The sequence below is a fragment of the Kogia breviceps genome, chromosome 3 (genome assembly GCF_026419965.1).
Source record: "Kogia breviceps isolate mKogBre1 chromosome 3, mKogBre1 haplotype 1, whole genome shotgun sequence".
Taxonomy (NCBI): domain Eukaryota; kingdom Metazoa; phylum Chordata; class Mammalia; order Artiodactyla; family Physeteridae; genus Kogia; species Kogia breviceps.
This window is the reverse complement of record NC_081312.1, coordinates 67,008,418-67,027,899: the sequence shown is the minus strand read 5'-3', so window position 1 is coordinate 67,027,899 and position 19,482 is coordinate 67,008,418. Positions and strand designations below refer to the sequence as shown.

The 19,482-nt window shown below is 35.1% G+C and overlaps 1 protein-coding gene across 5 annotated transcripts in view; it reads left to right on the top strand.

Annotated features, from left to right (window-relative positions):
- ARHGAP5 (Rho GTPase activating protein 5) overlaps nucleotides 1-19,482 on the top strand; it is a 77,181-nt gene that overhangs the window by 7,444 nt on the left and 50,255 nt on the right. For all 5 annotated transcript variants that reach the window (XM_067028603.1, XM_067028602.1, XM_059057208.2 and 2 more), the window contains one exon: nucleotides 6,710-10,597. In XM_067028603.1, coding sequence (XP_066884704.1) covers nucleotides 6,878-10,597 — 3,720 coding nt within the window. In that variant the 5' untranslated portion in view covers nucleotides 6,710-6,877. The remainder of the gene's footprint in view (nucleotides 1-6,709; nucleotides 10,598-19,482) is intronic.

The following is a 19,482-nucleotide window of genomic DNA, read 5'->3' as shown; positions in this document are numbered from 1 at the left end:
AAAAACAGGATAGGCAGTTAATCTATCTAGGGAATAGTTTACATCATTGCTTTTCAAATATTTTTTGCAGTGAAACTTTTTCAAACAATAAATCCTTGAAATATCAAAAGATAAAAATGGATAAAAGCAGAATTACCTTGCTGGGTAGGTTTTAGGGAGATCTCAGAGTACTGCCTACTGAGACCCTTCTGGAAGGTACCCTTCGGGCTTAATGTTTATGAACCCATAATTTGTTAATGAGCAGACTAAAGATCTTGGAAAAAATACTGGACTTTTTATATTAGAATATTCTGCTGTGCTAAACTTTATGGACCCATAATAGTATGTGATTTTTGTTAATTGTGACTACGAATATGACTTCATGATTGTCCAGTGGTTTGGGATCCAAGTCTGGAGATTGATTCATTCAGTCATTGAATACTTGAGCACCCACTGTGTGTCAGGCACTGATCTGAGTGCTAGGAATATGGTAAAAAACAAAACAAAATCTCCATCCTATATCCTGAATCTTACCAAGATATGCTTCAATAAAGACTAATTCATAAGAATGATGACTTTAGCATTCCTTTCAACCTTAAGATAGTGTGCTTATGTGGTACGAACCTTGGACAAAGAAAACATGGAATATGATTGACTCTCCTACAGGTGTTAACATTGTTTACTTACCTATCTTTTATATGTTAAAATGACTTTTTCATTTCCTCTTCTAATTTTTACAGCATATATTTGTCATTGAGAATCAGCAACATTAAGAAAATATATTTTAAGGCAATATTATGCCATATTCATCTTTTAGTATACAGTTGATGTTTTTATTTTCAAACTATTTTAGATAAGTTTACTGAAGATTGTGGAATATATGATCACCTTTGGGCTTGGATCTGCTTCTGTCTTGAATATTTGTTTATTTAAGGGATATTTTCTCTATTTGACTTAAAGAAGATGGAGCACATAATTACAGAGCTGCTGCTTCTGCATAATTGGTCTTTGAAATGTTTTCTGTAGTAAATAGTTGTGATTTTAAAAAATTTTTAGGTGTCAAAAATAAAAATTAGATGATTATTCTGGCTGAATACAGGTATACATTTTATTGAGCTTTGCAGATACTGTGATTTTGCTCATTGAAGGTTTCTGGCAACCCTGTGTAGAGCAAGTCTATAGACACCACTTTTCCAACAGCATTATTTTTTAATTAAGGTATATACATTGTTTTTTTTAGACATAATGGTATCGCACACTTAGTAGACTACAGTATAGTGTAAACATAACTTGCATATGCACTGAGAAACAAAAAAAATCATGTGACTTATGTTATTGTGATACTTGCTTTCTTGTGGTGGTACATTATTGTGATACTTGCTTTCTTGTGGTGGTCTGCAACCAAACCTGCAATATCTCTGAGGTATGCCTGTACAGTATTATAGATTATAGTTAGTCTTTATTCTGATGGCTTAATTTTTGACAAAAAATTTTGGGACCTTGAATATATGTATATTTTCTCCATAAATAGCTTTAGAAAATCTTTTAGATTAATAAATCATGGCACCTATTTAGTAAACCTAACACGCTTTACTTTTTTTTTTTAACCGAAGATTTAAGAACATGTGATTTTAATATTTATTAGCATTCATGCATTTGTTGAATAGGTACTATGTGGGAAGGACTGTTCTGGGCTCTTGGGAGCCCAGATGATGGAATGAACAGATTTGTGCCTTTGTGCATCTTTATTAAACCTGGAGTGGGGGCAGGGAGAGGGATAGAGTTAATGACAGATAATAAAGAAGTAAGTTGGTATAGTAAGTTAGGAGGGTAAGCAAAGGGGAATTTTGGGAGTATTAGGAAAAGGAAGTGCAAAGGTAGGAGCATGTTTAGCTTATAGAGCAACAGTTCAGGGTTTCTCACTGTGACTGGAATAGAATGAGAATGGGGAGAATAGTATGAGAGTAGGTCAGAGAGTAAGATAGGGCTGGAGAAGGTAGATCCTGTAGAAAGCCATTGAAAGGACTTGGCTTTCACTTTTAGGAGCCACTGGAGAGTTTTGAGCAAAAGAAAGGAAGGGTCTGACTTACTTTTTAAAAGAATTAGCCTGGCTGCTCTATGAACAGAGTGGGGAAGGGGAGCAGGAGTGGAAGCAGAGAAATTAGTTTAGAAGCCTTTGGAATAATTCAGGGCCAGAGATGACAGTGGAATGAGATCAGAGTTATAGCAATAAAGGTAGTGAAAAGCAATAAATTCTGGATGTATTTTGAAGATAGGGCCAGCAAGAATTTCCTGACACAGTATGGTAACTTAAAAGTGTAAAATAGTTTTAAAATATACTTTTTATTGATTAATGAGTGCAACAGTTTTGTGAAAAGGTACAAAACAAAATTTAGTTTAAATCCAGAATTACTAAGAATCTTTTCAGTTTCCTAGATCCCTTGTAGAACTTAAAAACTTTTTTTTTTTTTAACAGAAAACCACTTCATGTTATTAAAACTCCATTAAAAGGAGCATGTTATGTTTGAATGGCTTAAAGTAGCGCAGAAAAGTTAGAGATAACTTCATTGCAGCAGACAACTGTAGGACAGTTCCACTCAAAAATTGTACATTGTCATTAATTTCTGTAAGGATGCTTAATCTAAACATTTCCTTGAAGTGAAAGTTTATAGGATAATCTTAAAGGCAGGATGAGAATCTGCATTGCAAACTGTTAAAAGCAGCACTACTGCTTAAGAAAGTAAAGATTGGTCATCAAGAGGCTCATCTTAACCCTGTAGCTTTGAGTAGGTCATTGTTTTTATCTTGGTTTTTTCATGAGCAATAATAAGCATGATAGTAGATGTTAGAGAAGATGAGGTATTTTTAGTTATATGAAAATAGTTATGTCAAAAATAGAAAAGATGGGCTTCCCTGGTGGCGCAGTGGTTGAGAATCCGCCTGCCGATGCAGGGGACACGGGTTCGTGCCCCGGTCTGGGAAGATCCCACATGCCGCGGAGCGGCTGGGCCCATGAGCCATGGCCACTGAGCCTGCGCGTCCGGAGCCTGTGCTCCGCAATGGGAGAGGCCACAACAGTGAGAGGCCCGCGTACCACCAAAAAAAAAAAAAAATAGAAAAGATATGCCTGGATTGACATAGTCAAATATTACCATTAAAAATATTTGAAAGGAATTTTCAAATTAAATCAAACAGCCTGCCTATAGACATTGGCCATTAGCTTATTAGTGGGAATTCAAAACAAAAAAAACAGAAGGCATTCTTTTTTTCTCAGCACAGAAGAAAAATTACCTTGGTTAGTTAATGAGGGCAGTTTTGACTTGAATAGTGAGGGCCAGTGGATAAGTCATGTATGTATAAACTATCCAAGTGTCTGAAAGTAAATTTCTTTATAACCTATTACAGCCAATCTCATGAGAGCTGTCTTTCTCCCTTGAGGTGGTAATAGCATACTCACTCAAACAAATGGCAAAACCTTTTTGAGGGTAGGATGGCAACAGGTTTTTTTTTTTTTTTGGTCTAGGATTTCAAACATTTAAAAAATCTGAAAACACTTTTATAAACTTTAGTTTCCGAGTTAAGTAAACCTGTAAATCAAATAAAGAAGACACTGCTCTGATGAAGAGTTGGAGAGAGCAACTATTTATTTGCCCAGCGTTCTTTCCCACCTCTAGATGAAAGAATTTTCGCACCAGAATTTGAAAATCACTATATGGTGACTCATGACATAAACTCTGGATCTGATTTCAGAATACCAGCAGGTAGCCTGCCTGAGAGCATCGTTAGAAAAAAGAATATGGCTGTTCCTCACTGTGTCTAATTGGTAGTTTACTGTGAATTTGGTTTGTTAACCATAAATGTCACACAAAGCTACCTTATTTTTAATTTAAACTTCAGTATTTGTAATTCAGAGACTGCCAGTAACAAATTAATTAGGATGTGTTGAAGCCTTAGTATTAAAAATTATCCTCAATATAGTGGGGTTTTTTTGTTTGTTAGATGAAAAGCCTTCCAGTTTTCAATGACTGATGAAAGAGTGAAGACTTCATGCTTCCACTCATCTTCATTTACTTTTAAGGCCTTTTCTTTCTGAAACTTTAAAAATTGATTTTGTGATAGTGTTTTTATTTCTGCTCTTAAACTGTATAACTTTAGATAGAAAAGTATCTCAGTCTTTTGAGGTTTATGCTCTAGGAGAGCATGAATGATTCTTTTCATGTGTTTTGGTAAGTATATGTAAAAAATAGTAACAAAGATGTGACCATTATGACAAGGATTAGATTTGTAGTTGAAATTTTTCTGCAATATTCGGTCCATATGACGTTGTATTGTTACCTTTCTGTTAACAGCTTTGTGTCTCTTAAGCTGGAAAGCAGGGAACAGTCTTAAACTTCTTTGAATTGCTCTTAGTTTTCAGAATAGATGTTTATCTACTAAAGAGTTAATGAAGAGCTATATGTAGTTCCAGTGTTTGTACTGTTTAATGTAAAAATTCCCCAGAGTAATCACTGGTTATGTTTTCTTTTGATGTACATTTAAAAGGATATCTTCTGCAGTTTTTTGCTTGCATAGTAAGAAAGACGGATAGACCTTGTATTCCACTGTGTTTTCAATTTTTTTTCTTAATTGTTAGTTATGAATCACTATGCCATTTTCACAAACTAATTTCCCTTTTTATCACTGTTTATAACTTTGTTATCTAGTTAGTTCACTGTTGTCTTTTCAGTAAATATCCATTAAGTAGCCCAGTTGTTCTTTTATGCAGTTTAGGCAAAGAATGTTAAACTTGATGCTAAGTGCAAATATTCAGTTTGATCACATTAAGATTTTAAAAAATTTTTACTTAATGAAAGAGAGTTAAGAGCATTGGGTGGGACTGCCCTAATTTCTTATACTGCTAGTTATTGTATATACTGCAGCCAGATAAATATTTGTAAGTCACCAGTCTGATCACATCATTATAAATAAATCTTCAACAGCTTCCTTGGTTCTAAGAATCAAATTTTAAAAACAGAACTTAGTATTTATTAAGCATTTTATTCTTTGCTAAGCTCTTAACATTAAAGAAAAAATTAGTTCTTAAATTTGTATAGATAGGCAGCCCCATTTTATAGATGGGGGAACCATGTCTCAAGAGGTTTAGGGCTTTACGATTGTCATAAACTAGTAAATACTAGGAGTTGAATTTGAAATCAGTTCTATTTACTCATGGTTTTCTATTATGTTGCTCCTTCAACATGGCAATATTTTATTTATTACTGAATTGAAGCTAATAAACATTTTGTTTGAATATCAGATGGCTGATATTGTTAAAATTAATATTTGGTTGAGGCTGATAGGATAAACTTAGAGAATACAAGAATAATTCTGAAATTTTATTTTAAAATATTGTACTAGAAATATTAGAATTTTAAATTTCAAGAATAATTTCTCTTTACCATTAGTTGTTAGTATAGCAGATGTGCAGCACAACCTAAATAGATGTTTACTTGCAATTTTGGGGGTAGTGGAGAAACCACATATTGGGGGCAGGTAGTGGTTCTTTTCTTACCTTTCTTTTACTTTTTTCCTCATGGTCTTTTTATTCTTTTATTTTGTCTGCATTGAAGATAATTTTCACATATGTTGATGTACATGACTGGATATTTTCCTTGTGAAATTTTGATGTGGTAGATATGATGTATTGCTTTTCCTTCAACCTCAAAAGAATGTGAAGAATCTCCAAATAAAACCTTCGTAAGAGAGTGATTCATTGCTTCCACACAAATAAATTACATGCAATTCTTAAAGTTTATTTGATGTTGGTATATCAAATAATTTAAAAGATTTTCTCAAATATATAATCATAAAATTCTTTAGCTTTGTACTACTCAAAATGTGGTCTCTGAGCTCTTTGTAAATACTCAGAGGGAATAAATGCAGAAATCAAAAACATTTAGAAACAATTTGACAGTAATTTTGTGTCTCTTGAATCTAATAAGAAACTGGGACCTAGATTTTTTAAACATTTCATTCATTGTATTTTTAAAAATTGACTTACAGATAGGAAATAAAAGTTGGTCCTTAGATCGTTTGAGAAGCATTGATCTAGTTAAACACTATCATTATTTGTATTAACTGTTCATTTATTTCTATTTCCTTGTTTAAGTATATGAATATCCTTAATTGGTTTTATATATAAAATTTGATAGATTTCACAGGAGTATGTTGAAACTTCTTGAAAATTTTTTTAAATTATAAAATCTTGCTAAATTCATATGAAATTCCATTTTAGGGAATAAGTTTTGAGGAACCATGTTATAGAAAGCAGATAGTTTTTTAAAGTTGTGAGAGAGTTGTTAACGCAACTAGTATGTTTTAGTTATCGTCAAACATAGCCAGCCTCCCATGAGAAAAGGCAGGAAAATTGAGGGAGGGGAAAGGACTAGTTGTTTCCTCAAACTCATAGGAAGAAGTAGAAACAAAATGCACATTTGGTTAAGAGGGTTTTATTTTAAAGTTTGTAAGATCACATTAAAATTTGTATTTAGTTTTTTTAGTTGTTAGATTTGCCTTGTCTTTTGAGGTCATCTTGCATTTATAACAGTAAATCATAAACTGTCTTTGGTGACTTCTTAAAATACATGTAACATTGTTAACTTGTCTGGTTCTTTGTTATGAACATCTTTAATATGTATATAATTAGACATATGTAATTCATGATTAAGACTTGTCCTTTTTCTCTTTCTAGGAAGATGATCCATATGATCTTGAAGACCTTTCTGCACAGAAATGAGGGAAATACAAAGAACCAAATATTGTTCTGAAATTCGGGATCTGTATTTTGCGATGATTTTATTTTCAGAATGAGAAGTATATCTGGTTATCTTTATGAATGTAGAGACATGACAAGAGAGTTATGATGGCAAAAAACAAAGAGCCTCGCCCCCCATCCTATACCATCAGTGTAGTTGGACTCTCTGGGACTGAAAAAGACAAAGGTAACTGTGGAGTTGGAAAGTCTTGTTTGTGCAATAGATTTGTACGCTCAAAAGCAGATGAATATTATCCAGAGCATACTTCTGTGCTTAGCACCATTGACTTTGGAGGACGAGTAGTAAACAATGATCACTTTTTGTACTGGGGTGACATAACACAAAGTGGTGAAGATGGAGTAGAATGCAAAATTCATGTCATTGAACAAACTGAGTTCATTGATGACCAGACTTTCTTGCCTCATCGAAGTACGAACTTGCAACCATATATAAAACGTGCAGCTGCCTCTAAATTGCAGTCAGCAGAAAAACTTATGTATATTTGCACTGATCAACTAGGCTTGGAGCAAGACTTTGAACAGAAGCAAATGCCTGAAGGGAAGCTCAATGTAGATGGATTTTTATTGTGCATTGATGTAAGTCAGGGATGCAATAGGAAGTTTGATGATCAACTTAAATTTGTAAATAACCTTTTTGTCCAACTATCAAAATCAAAAAAACCTGTAATAATAGCAGCAACTAAATGTGATGAATGTGTGGATCATTATCTTAGAGAAGTTCAGGCATTTGCTTCAAACAAAAAGAACCTTCTTGTAGTGGAAACATCTGCACGATTTAATGTCAACATTGAGACATGTTTCACTGCACTGGTACAAATGCTGGATAAAACTCGTGGCAAGCCTAAAATTATTCCCTATCTGGATGCTTATAAAACGCAGAGACAACTTGTTGTCACAGCAACAGATAAGTTTGAAAAACTTGTGCAGACTGTGAGAGATTATCATGCAACTTGGAAAACTGTTAGTAACAAATTGAAAAATCATCCTGATTATGAGGAATACATCAACTTAGAGGGAACAAGAAAGGCCAGAAATACATTCTCAAAACATATAGAACAACTTAAACAGGAACATATAAGAAAAAGAAGAGAAGAATATATAAATACTTTACCAAGAGCTTTTAACACTCTTTTGCCAAACCTAGAGGAGATTGAACATTTGAATTGGTCAGAAGCTTTGAAGTTAATGGAAAAGAGAGCAGATTTCCAGTTATGTTTTGTGGTGCTAGAAAAAACACCTTGGGATGAAACTGACCATATAGACAAAATTAATGATAGACGGATCCCATTTGACCTCCTGAGCACTTTAGAAGCTGAAAAAGTCTATCAGAACCATGTACAACATCTAATATCAGAGAAGAGGAGAGTAGAAATGAAGGAAAAATTCAAGAAGACTTTGGAAAAAATTCAGTTTATTTCACCTGGGCAGCCATGGGAGGAAGTTATGTGCTTTGTTATGGAGGATGAAGCCTTCAAATATATCACTGAGCCTGATAGCAAAGAGGTGTATGGTAGGCATCAGCGAGAAATAGTTGAAAAAGCCAAAGAAGAGTTTCAGGAAATGCTTTTTGAACATTCTGAACTTTTTTATGATTTAGATCTTAATGCAACACCTAGTTCAGATAAAATGAGTGAAATTCATACAGTTTTGAGTGAAGAACCTAGATACAAAGCTTTACAGAAACTTGCACCTGATAGGGAGTCTCTTCTACTTAAGCATATAGGATTTGTTTATCATCCCACTAAAGAAACATGTCTTAGTGGCCAAAACTGTACAGACATTAAAGTAGAGCAGTTACTTGCCAGCAGTCTTTTGCAGTTGGATCATGGCCGCTTACGGTTGTATCATGATAGTACCAATATAGATAAAGTTAACCTTTTCATTTTAGGGAAGGATGGCCTTTCCCAAGAACTAGCAAATGAGATAAGGACACAATCCACTGATGATGAGTATGCCTTAGATGGAAAAATTTATGAACTTGATCTTCGGCCCGTTGATGCCAAGTCGCCTTACTTTTTGAGTCAGTTATGGACTGCTGCCTTTAAACCACATGGGTGCTTCTGTGTATTTAATTCCATTGAGTCACTGAATTTTATTGGGGAATTTATTGGAAAAATAAGAACAGAAGCTTCTCAGATTAGAAAAGATAAGTATATGGCTAACCTTCCATTTACATTAATTCTGGCTAATCAGAGAGATTCTATTAGTAAGAATCTACCAATTCTCAGGCACCAAGGGCAACAGTTGGCAAACAAGTTACAATGTCCTTTTGTAGATGTACCTGCTGGTACATATCCTCGTAAATTTAATGAAACCCAAATAAAGCAAGCTCTAAGAGGAGTATTAGAATCAGTTAAACATAATTTAGATGTGGTGAGCCCAGTTCCCACCAATAAGGATGTATCGGAAGCTGACTTGAGAATTGTCATGTGTGCCATGTGTGGTGATCCATTTAGTGTGGATCTTATTCTTTCACCCTTCCTTGATTCTCATTCTTGCAGTGCTGCTCAAGCTGGACAGAATAATTCCCTAATGCTTGATAAAATCATTGGTGAAAAAAGGAGGCGAATACAGATCACAATATTATCATACCATTCCTCAATTGGAGTAAGGAAAGATGAACTGGTTCATGGGTATATATTAGTTTATTCTGCCAAACGGAAAGCATCAATGGGAATGCTTCGAGCATTTCTGTCAGAAGTTCAGGACACCATTCCTGTACAGCTGGTGGCAGTAACTGACAGCCAAGCAGACTTTTTTGAAAATGAAGCCATCAAAGAGTTAATGACTGAAGGAGAACACATTGCAACTGAGATCACTGCTAAATTTACAGCACTGTATTCTTTATCTCAGTATCATCGGCAAACTGAGGTCTTTACATTGTTTTTCAGTGATGTTCTAGAGAAAAAAAATATGATAGAAAATTCCTATTTATCTGATACTACGAGGGAATCAACCCATCAAAGTGAAGATGTTTTCCTGCCATCTCCCAGAGACTGTTTTCCCTATAACAACTACCCTGATTCAGATGATGATACAGAAGCACCACCTCCTTATAGTCCAATTGGGGATGATGTACAGTTGCTTCCAAAGCCCAGTGACAGTTCCAGATATAGATTAGATTTGGAAGGAAATGAATATCCTATTCACAGCACACCAAACTGTCATGACCATGAACGCAACCATAAAGTGCCTCCACCTATTAAACCTAAACCAGTTGTACCTAAGACAAATGTGAAAAAGTTGGATCCAAACCTTTTAAAAACAATTGAAGCTGGTATTGGTAAAAATCCAAGAAAACAGACCTCCCGGGTGCCTTTGGCACATCCTGAAGATATGGATCCTTCAGATAACTATTCAGAACCCATTGACACAATTTTCAAACAGAAGGGCTATTCTGATGAGATATATGTTGTCCCAGATGATAGTCAGAATCGCATTATTAAAATTCGAAACTCATTTGTGAATAACACCCAAGGAGATGAAGAAAATGGATTTTCGGATAGAATCTCAAAAAGTCATGGGGAACGGAGACCTTCAAAATACAAATACAAATCTAAAACCCTATTCAGTAAAGCCAAGTCATACTACAGAAGAACGCATTCAGATGCAAGTGATGATGAAGCTTTCACCACTTCTAAAACTAAAAGAAAAGGAAGACATCGTGGAAGTGAAGAAGATCCACTTCTTTCTCCTGTTGAAACTTGGAAAGGTGGTATTGATAATCCTGCAATCACTTCAGACCAGGAGTTAGATGATAAGAAAATGAAGAAGAAAACCCACAAAGTAAAAGAAGATAAAAAGGTAAATTTAATTTATGGTTCATAATGGTTCTGAAGATGTTTGCTTTTGACTTTTAAAAAATTACTATTATTATTATTTTTTTAAACATCTTTATTGGAGTATAATTGCTTTACAATGGTGTGTTAGTTTCTGCTTTACAACAAAGTGAATCAGTTATACGTATACATATGTTCCCATATCTCTTCCCTCTTGGCGTCTCCCTCCCTCCCACCTTCCCTATCCCACCCCTCTAGGTGGTCACAAAGCACCGAGCTGATCTCCCTGTGCCATGTGGCTGCTTCCCACTAGCTATCCACCCTATGTTTGGTAGTGTATATATGTCCATGCCACTCTCTCACTTCATCACAGCTTACCCTTCCCCCTCCCCATATCCTCAAGTCCGTGCTCTAGTAGGTCTGTGTTTTATTCCCATCCTACCCCTAGTCTCTTCATGACATTTTTTTTCCCTTAGATTTCATATATATGTGTTAGCATATGGTATTTGTTTTTCTCTTTCAGACTTACTTCACTCTGTATGACAGACTCCAGGTCCATCCACCTCACTACAAATAACTCAGTTTCATTTCTTTTTATGGCTGAGTAATATTCCATTGTATATATGTGCCACATCTTCTTTATCTATTCATCTGTTGATGGACACTTAGGTTGCTTCCACGTCCTGGCTATTGTAAATAGAGCTGCAATGAACATTTTGGTACATGACTCTTTTTGAATTATGGTTTGCTCAGGGTAAAAATTATTATTTTTTAAGAGAATAGATTTGACATCAATGAGAACTTAGGCTGCCTGTGTCATTCAGTGAATATAATTGACAGCTCTTTTAAATTTTCTGAGTATTTTGTGAGGACAGATTATTTTTTGTTACTTATTACATTTTATTTACTTGTACTTTATCTTATTTGGGGTGGAAGTTTGATTTCATATTCTTCAGCATAAAAGTTCTAGCTGAATATGTGTATTCTCTCTGCAGAAGCTCAGATATAAAGTGATTTTGTTCATTTTTTTCTGTTTGTAAGCATCCCATTTGTCTGTTTTTCCCTTTTGATCTACCAGTTTTACAATATTAATATGATACATTGACATAGCTTGTTTTATTGTGCTTTGCTTTTTGCACTTCTCAGATACTGCATTTCTTACAAATTGAGGGTTTTAAGAAACCCTGCAACAAGCAAGTCTTCATCAGCACCATTTTTCCAATAGCATTTGCTTACTTCTTACTTGCTTCCATGTTACATTTTGGTGATTCTCGCAATATTCCAAACTTGTAAATTATTATTACATTTGTTACAGTGATCAGTGAACTTTTATGTTGCTGTTGCAAAAAGATTACAGCTCACTGTTGGCTCAGATGATGGTTAACATTTTTTAGACTAGAAAATTATAGACAAAGATCTGGCAAGATTGATCAGATAAAAAGAGAAGGCATAAATCCTGAGAATGAAAAGGGGAATATAATTACAGATAGATCAGATTAATAAGATAGTGGAGAATACTGTCAACAATTTTATGTCAACAAATTTGAAAGTTTAAACAAAGTTAAACTCCTCGACAGGAAAGCTTAGAATAATCCTGTAACTATTAAATAAATTATGAAGTAGTAGTTACATCTTGCCACAAAAATACCAGGCCCAGGTAATTTTACAGGAGACTTTTTAAGGAACAGATCATTCCAATGTTCTACAAATCCAGAAAATAGAATAGGAGAATACATTCTTTAATTCATTCTCTGAAGTTATCTATTCTTAATTCCAGAACCAGTCAAGGGTAATATTAGAAAGGAAAATTATAGTCCCATTTTACTTATGAGTGCACATGCAAAAATTCTAAATAAAGTTCAGGTCTACAGACTCTTAACTGCAATTTTGAAATCCAGTAACCTCTGAAAACCAAAAGTTTGTTTAGAACTTGGCAGCATAGTCTGATTTACCCTGTTCTTGGTGGGAAAACCTGATTTGAACTAATGTGTGAGGCTACATATAAGCATTGTCTTATTTAGAGTGAATGTCCATATAGTTCACTATAAGTGTATTAATATATTTGAATACAGGTCCTGACCCACGGTTTGTTGAGGTTGTTACCTAATACACGTTTTTTGTACTGTACAGTAGAGATGATGACTAAAATTTTCTGAATTCTAAAATATCTTACCCTAAGGGTTTTACATAAGGGATTGTGAATGTATAATACCAAAAAAAATCCAACAATGTATATAAAAAGCACTTGATAAAATTTAATTCATGAGAAGGCTACTAAATTATGAACAGATGAGAACATACTTGAGAAAAGGTACCTATAAATATGCAAACAAGTGAAATCTACAATAAGCATCATCCTAATTAGGGAAATGGATTCCCTTTTCAACCAGGAACAAGACAGAATGTACACACCATCACCACTTCCAGTTGGTATTATACAGATATCCTAGTTAAAGCAGTAAGATAAGAAAAAAAATTAAAAGGATGAGTATTGGAAAGGAAGAAACAAAATTGTCACTCTTGGCTGATGATATGATTGCCTGTGTAAAAGCCAAAAAGGATCTACAGATAAATTATTAGTATTAATAAAAGAGCAAAACAGCTCTATATAAGATCAGTAATCATCAGTTGCATCTCTATACATCAGCAGTAAACAACTAGAAAAAATAATCAGAGAAGACACCATTTATAAAAGCATGGCAGGGCTTCCCTGGTGGTGCAGTGGTTGAGAGTCCGCCTGCCGATGCAGGGGACACGGGTTCGTGTCCCGGTCCGGGAAGATCCCACATGCCATGGAGCGGCTGGGCCCGTGAGCCATGGCTGCTGATCCTGCGCGTCCAGAGCCTGTGCTCCGCAACGGGAGAGGCCACAACAGTGAGAGGCCCACGTACCGCAAAAAATAAAATAAAAGCATGGCAGATTATCAAGTGCCTGGGAGTAATTGTAACATCATGTGCAAACCAAACCTCCGTGTGGAAAAGTATAAAACTTTATTGTAGGACATTAAAGAAGATCTAAATAAATGGAGTAACTATTGCTTTCCTATCCATGAATATGGCTTATCATAAAAGAAGTTATTGCTGTTCAGACTTATCTCTAGATTCAGTGTTGTTTCATTCAAAGTGTCAAAGATTTTTCAAGAAATTTTGCACTGATTCTAATACAAATATGGAAGAGTAAATAGTAAAACCAAATATTGAACAGCCAGGACACTTCTGAAGAAGAAAGGCAGAGGTAGATTGGTGATGATATATGTGCTTAGTCTGTCAGATAATGTAAAACTTTAGTATTTAACATAATGTGCTATTGGCTCAGAGACAGGCACATTTACCAGTAAAACAGAGCAGAGTGCTCCCAAATACACAGACCTCTGACTTGGAGCTGTCCTTCGAAGCCATGTGAGGCTGTTGAACACTTGAAATGTGGCTAATCTGAATTGGGATATACTGGGCTACAGGGTGAGTGAAGGCTTCCCTGAGACTTGTCATTTTGTCAGATCTGATAGATGAATAGGACTTAACTAGGGGAATGGTTGGGTGGATGGAAGAATATTTAATGCTGAATGAATAGAATGTGCATGTTCTTAAAGGAGGTCACTGTGGCTAGCTAGTCATTGATCTAAAGCCGTTGTTGGCAAACTTTCTGTACAGAGCAAGATAATAAATATTTGAGACTTTGAAGGTAATACCTCATGTATTATAATTGCTCAGATCTGCTGTAAAAAAAAGCAGGCATGGACAATATGTAAATGAATGAGTATGGCTTATTTATTTATTTATTTTTGGCTGTGTTGGGTCTTTGTTGCTGCGTGCAGGCTTTTCTCTAGTTGTGGTGAGTGGGGGCTTCTCTTGTTGCGGAGCACTGGCTCTAGGCATGCGGGCTCTAGAGCACAGACTCAGTGGTTGTGGCACAAAGACTTAGTTGCTCCACGGCCTGTGGGTTCTTCCCAGGCCAGGGCACGAACCTGTGTCCCCTGCATCCGCAGGCGAATCCTTAGCCACTGCGCCACCAAGGAAGCCCAGTATGGCTATTTTTAAAAACAGGCAGCAGGGTGGATTGGTCCCCTAGGCCATAGTTTGCTGATACCTGGTCTATGGGAGAGAATAATACAAGGAGAGATTTGAGACTAGGGACTAGATGCAGACCTTTTTAGCACTGTTAAGAATTTTTGTTATTTAGCCTAAGAGTAAATTGAAATTAACAGAGTTAGTGGATCTGAAATCACTGGGTTTCAGTATGGAGTATGGGTTGAGTGATACAGAAGACCAGTTGGCATTTACAGTAGTCTAAGCAAATCATGATAAAAGCTTTGAATAGTTGGAGTGGGGAGAGAGAGTGGTGGCAATGGATAGAATGGGATGGATTTGAGAAATACTTAAAATACATAAGATTTGATAATGTATTGCATATGTGGGGGAAGAGTAAAGATGATGAAAGAGATAGGAAAGATATCTTCTTGGTTTCTAGCTTGTGCAGCTTAATCAATGATTCTGTTCCTGACGTAGAGCATTGGAAATTTGCCAGGTTTGGAGTGGAGGGATGGAAATTAAAACTTTTAGAGTTCAAGTGGAGATGTCAAATAGGCAGTTAGATATATAGGTCCTCAGAGAAGAGGTCTGAGTTGGAGATACGTATTTAGGAGACAATGAAGTAGAGATGGCAGTAGATGAAATGACCTAGGGAGTGAATACAGAGGAGTGCCTAACACAGCCTAGACCAATGTTGAATGGCCAAGGAGCAGAGAGGATCCTTAAAGGTAGGGAGAGTAAAAATAGACCACTTACCCTTTCTTAGCTCATTCCCTCACCTGTAAATTAGGAATTATAATGTTTCCCTTGTAACTGTGGTAGAAATTGGAACTGTGTGTCTCAAGTGCCTGACATACAGCAGTGCTCAATAAATGCTATTACAGTGTGCTTCAGGCCTGAAATATCCCAGTATACTCTGTCTGTATTTCAGAATAGTCCTTTGTCCCATTTACTGGATTAGTCTCTTGACTCATTTTTAAATTAAATACTCCTGTGATTTCTGATCCTGAATTTATGTACTTCTTTTTTCTCTCTAAGAGAAAAGTTCTTTCTCTTTACCTTCATTCTTTGATTCCAACATGGGAGCTATAGTTTAGGAATATTTTCTCAGGTTCCTTGACATTGGAAAAATATAACTTTTGGGCATTAGTGGCATCTAAGGAAGGCTCAAAGATTTGTTTCTCTTAATGTGGGCTTTAGTTGTCATTCCTGCCAATCAGAGAAGGCTTTATGCTTAATTATCTTTTGTTCTATACGCCAAAATGAGTTTAGTGTTAGTTGTAGGAACAAAACCTCTAAGACATTTCTTGATTTGCAAGGATTTTCTTAAGTCATGACCCGTAATAGACATAAATATTTCTATGTAAAGGAAATCTTGCAAAACAATACCTACTTTATACGTTATTTTGATTTTCTTGTCTATTGCAGTGAAAAAAGAGGTGCTGGTTGTGACCTACTGAATTGACTTCTTAACTTAACAGGTGCTTGAAAAATAGTGCTTAAGAGAATGAACTGAATGAGAAAATTTGAGTTGTATTGATAAAATTGCCAGTTTTTAACATCAATTCAATGAAGTGAGGTATACTTGTGTTTAAGCTAGTTTGTTTTTTCTTCTGTATTCATTTCAGTGCTGTCAGCTTGATTCAGATAGTAAATAGTAGAATACTTTGTGAATTTTGTGGTGCATTAGAATAAGCTGGTATTCCAATGATTTTTCTTTTTGAGATTTTTCTTTAAAATTATTTTCCTGTCTTATTTCCAGGTCATGAATCTTTTCATCCTCTTATTTATATTAGCAACTACCAACTCCTATTTTACTCTCAAATGTTCCATTCAGTCTTTATTATTTTCTCTGTATTTTATTGGTCCCTTCTTATTAAACCCCTCTATCAGATAGTATCTTAGAAGATTCTGCTGCTTTAGCCATTATACTAGGGTTTGGAGCCTGTTTAGGGAAGAATACCAAAATAGGTATGTTTTCTTCAAAAAACTGAAGAGATATCTATATGTATATATTGAGTTGAAGATGTTAATTTAGTATTAGTAGATAGTGAACTGATACCAAGCTATTAATAGGGTAGATCCTTTAGAGTATAGTAAACCTTAAGTTTAGAATTATTTGACTTCTGACTTCTAGAACCTACAGTCTTTATTAAGTAAAATGCCTTTTGAAAACACTGTCAGCCAAACAGGGGTGACCAGAATTTTCTCTTGATTTATAGATTGTTCATTCCAGATATAAAAGTAATGAAATATATGAAAGTATGTCTGTGTTGAACTGCTGTTTGTCTGTATCAAAATGTGTAAGTGATAGGGTAAGTTTGCTTTTTTATTTTTAGTGTATATCATCACCTCTTGACAGTCACTTAACTGACTGTCAGTGTTCACATCTGAGGTTCTTGAAAGAGTTATAATTAAGGCTAAATAAAAATTGGATGCTTAAAGAGCTTACTATAGGAAGAGCAGTACTTACAGATCAGATACAGATAGAGTAGTTTGCACTTTGTTTAATGAGCTAAGTCATTTAACAAAGTCTTGAACTGCTTGACAGTTTCAGGTTTTCTATTTTTCACCTATTTTGGCGGGAGTACCTTGGTTAGATTTCTGGGCAGTTGATAATAGGGTGCCCATTATATATGTTATTACCTTGCAGACACTTCCTTAGGGGAGAGAGTGAGGGTCACTTTTGTAAAGGAAGTATGATCAGAAGAATGAGAAAACTGCTTTCTCAGATTCCTCAACCAGCATCTTTTCCAGCCTCATGGCCATCAGTTGGGTCTTATATCCATTCCTGACCAGTAAAGTCTGGCCAGGGGTGGAGAATTATGCTATTGAATGTAGGCCTGAGCCTTTAGAGCTCTGGGTGAGGTTGGCTTCCCCCAAATTAGGGTAATGTCTAAGGCAGGCTAGATTTATATGTTGTTTATAGTTGATCTCCATGGCCGAGCATAGTATGTTGTACTATGATCAGTTGAAGTCAGTAGGAGTATATAGCTTTGTTTTTTTAGTGGTAATGAAAGAACCATTTATGGGTTTTTTAAAATAATTACATTTATTTTGACTCAAGGAAACTGTTGTTTTATTCAACAAGCATCTTACTGAATGCCTTCTATGCCTGAACACTGTCCAAAGCTAAGGATACGGGGATGACTTGGTCATGGGCTCTGCTCTCAGGAATTCAGTCTAGTACATTTGATTTTGGTGAAAATTAAACATTTTAAATTTTCATCAAGGTTAGTAAAACTTCTGGTTCTTTCATGTCTCTCATTTCATTTGGAAAGCATTTACTTAGGAGTCTTAGTAACGATTTTTATTGCTTTCATATTGGCTAAGTATGTTCTACCTCTGACTGATTAGTTCTAAGGTGTTTCAGAAATTTCTCGTAAAGTTAAAATTGGTTTCTTTAGTAGCATTTCTGGTGCTGGCGACATCAATTTATGGTATGACGTAAGTGTGGATATATAATGTGAGTATTTCTGCCTACATTTCACTATTTGCTGTTTCTTTAAATTTGTTCTGTGCTGTTGGGTTGACCATGATCTGTTACTCTTCACATTCAGAATGAAATGTAACGAGATGGTTAGTTTTTAAAGTATATTTTGACTGATGTGTTCTAATAAGACTCAATTTAAATGATTGTGTCAGTGGTATGCTTGTTTTCACTAATTTAAAAGCAAATGTAAATGTCTTCAGTGTGGCTTTCTATTCAAACTTTGTGTTTTTTCTTAGCTTTCATAACAGCATGTTGAATGTTTAGCAAAAACTGGCATAGCACAAATTATTGAAATTACTCTTCTGCAGCACATTCATTATATTAATTGTTAGACTATATTTAGTTAATATATCAAGGAGGCACTTTACCTCTATAACATAGAATACTGTGTTCTTACTATAATTTTATATCAATGGGCAATTGTTACTATTCCAAGACTTATAAGTGAGTTTATAGGGTTGTCAATTTTATGTGCTCCAAAAATTTATATACTACAAATCATCCCACTCAAACCTAGAAGAGTTATTTCCACAGTAGGTATAGTTTTATGATTTTCAGCTCTGTAATGTTTTCTTGTCATCTCAGCTGATGTGTTGAAAGAGTCCTCAATAGGGCTTAATATATGACTGTGTTAAGAGAAACCTCAGTGGAAGGAGGACTGCTTTTTAAAAGTAGTAATATCTGATGTTTACAGTTCTTACAACAGAGTATAAGGGTGTGACAAAAGTGATCTTGAGTTAGTATCTAACTGTCCATATAGAGGTACACCTTGCATATGTTTGTGTATGTGTGTGTAGTTGTTTTGAGCTTTTTGGAAATTGTTCTTAGCCTTTGAAAATCTGAGGAAAGGTTTGGGCATTTTTCCTGGAAAAATGCACGTTCACAAAATTTTAGTGGCATTTTAAGGGTATCATATATACTTTCTAAAGTATATATGGACTCTAGAACCTCTGTTGATGTAAGAGAAGAGAAGAACACACTTGAATTTGTCTCATTCTTTACTGATGCTCTGATTGGCAATCTTTAGAGTGACAGAAAGAACCTAACAGATGACATGGGAAGCAAAGGGAGAAATAATGGTTTTAAGAATGAAATGCTGGGTATAATATAAAACTTATTTTGATTTGAATACACTTGAAAAAATATTTTTAGGGAAGTTGGGAAGAAATCTACCCATCCTTAACTTGAATAGCTAGATGTTTTACTAGGACCCTCTCCAGGTGACTCCCGGTTTAATTTTTTGTTAGTGAAGTTGTTAATGACATTAATAAAATACCTGCCAGGTAGATAATATATGTTGAAATGCTTTATAGGAAGGTGTCATCTTAGAGATGAATCAGTGCAAGAACCGGTTTGTCTGATACATATATACAAGAACCCAGACCACAT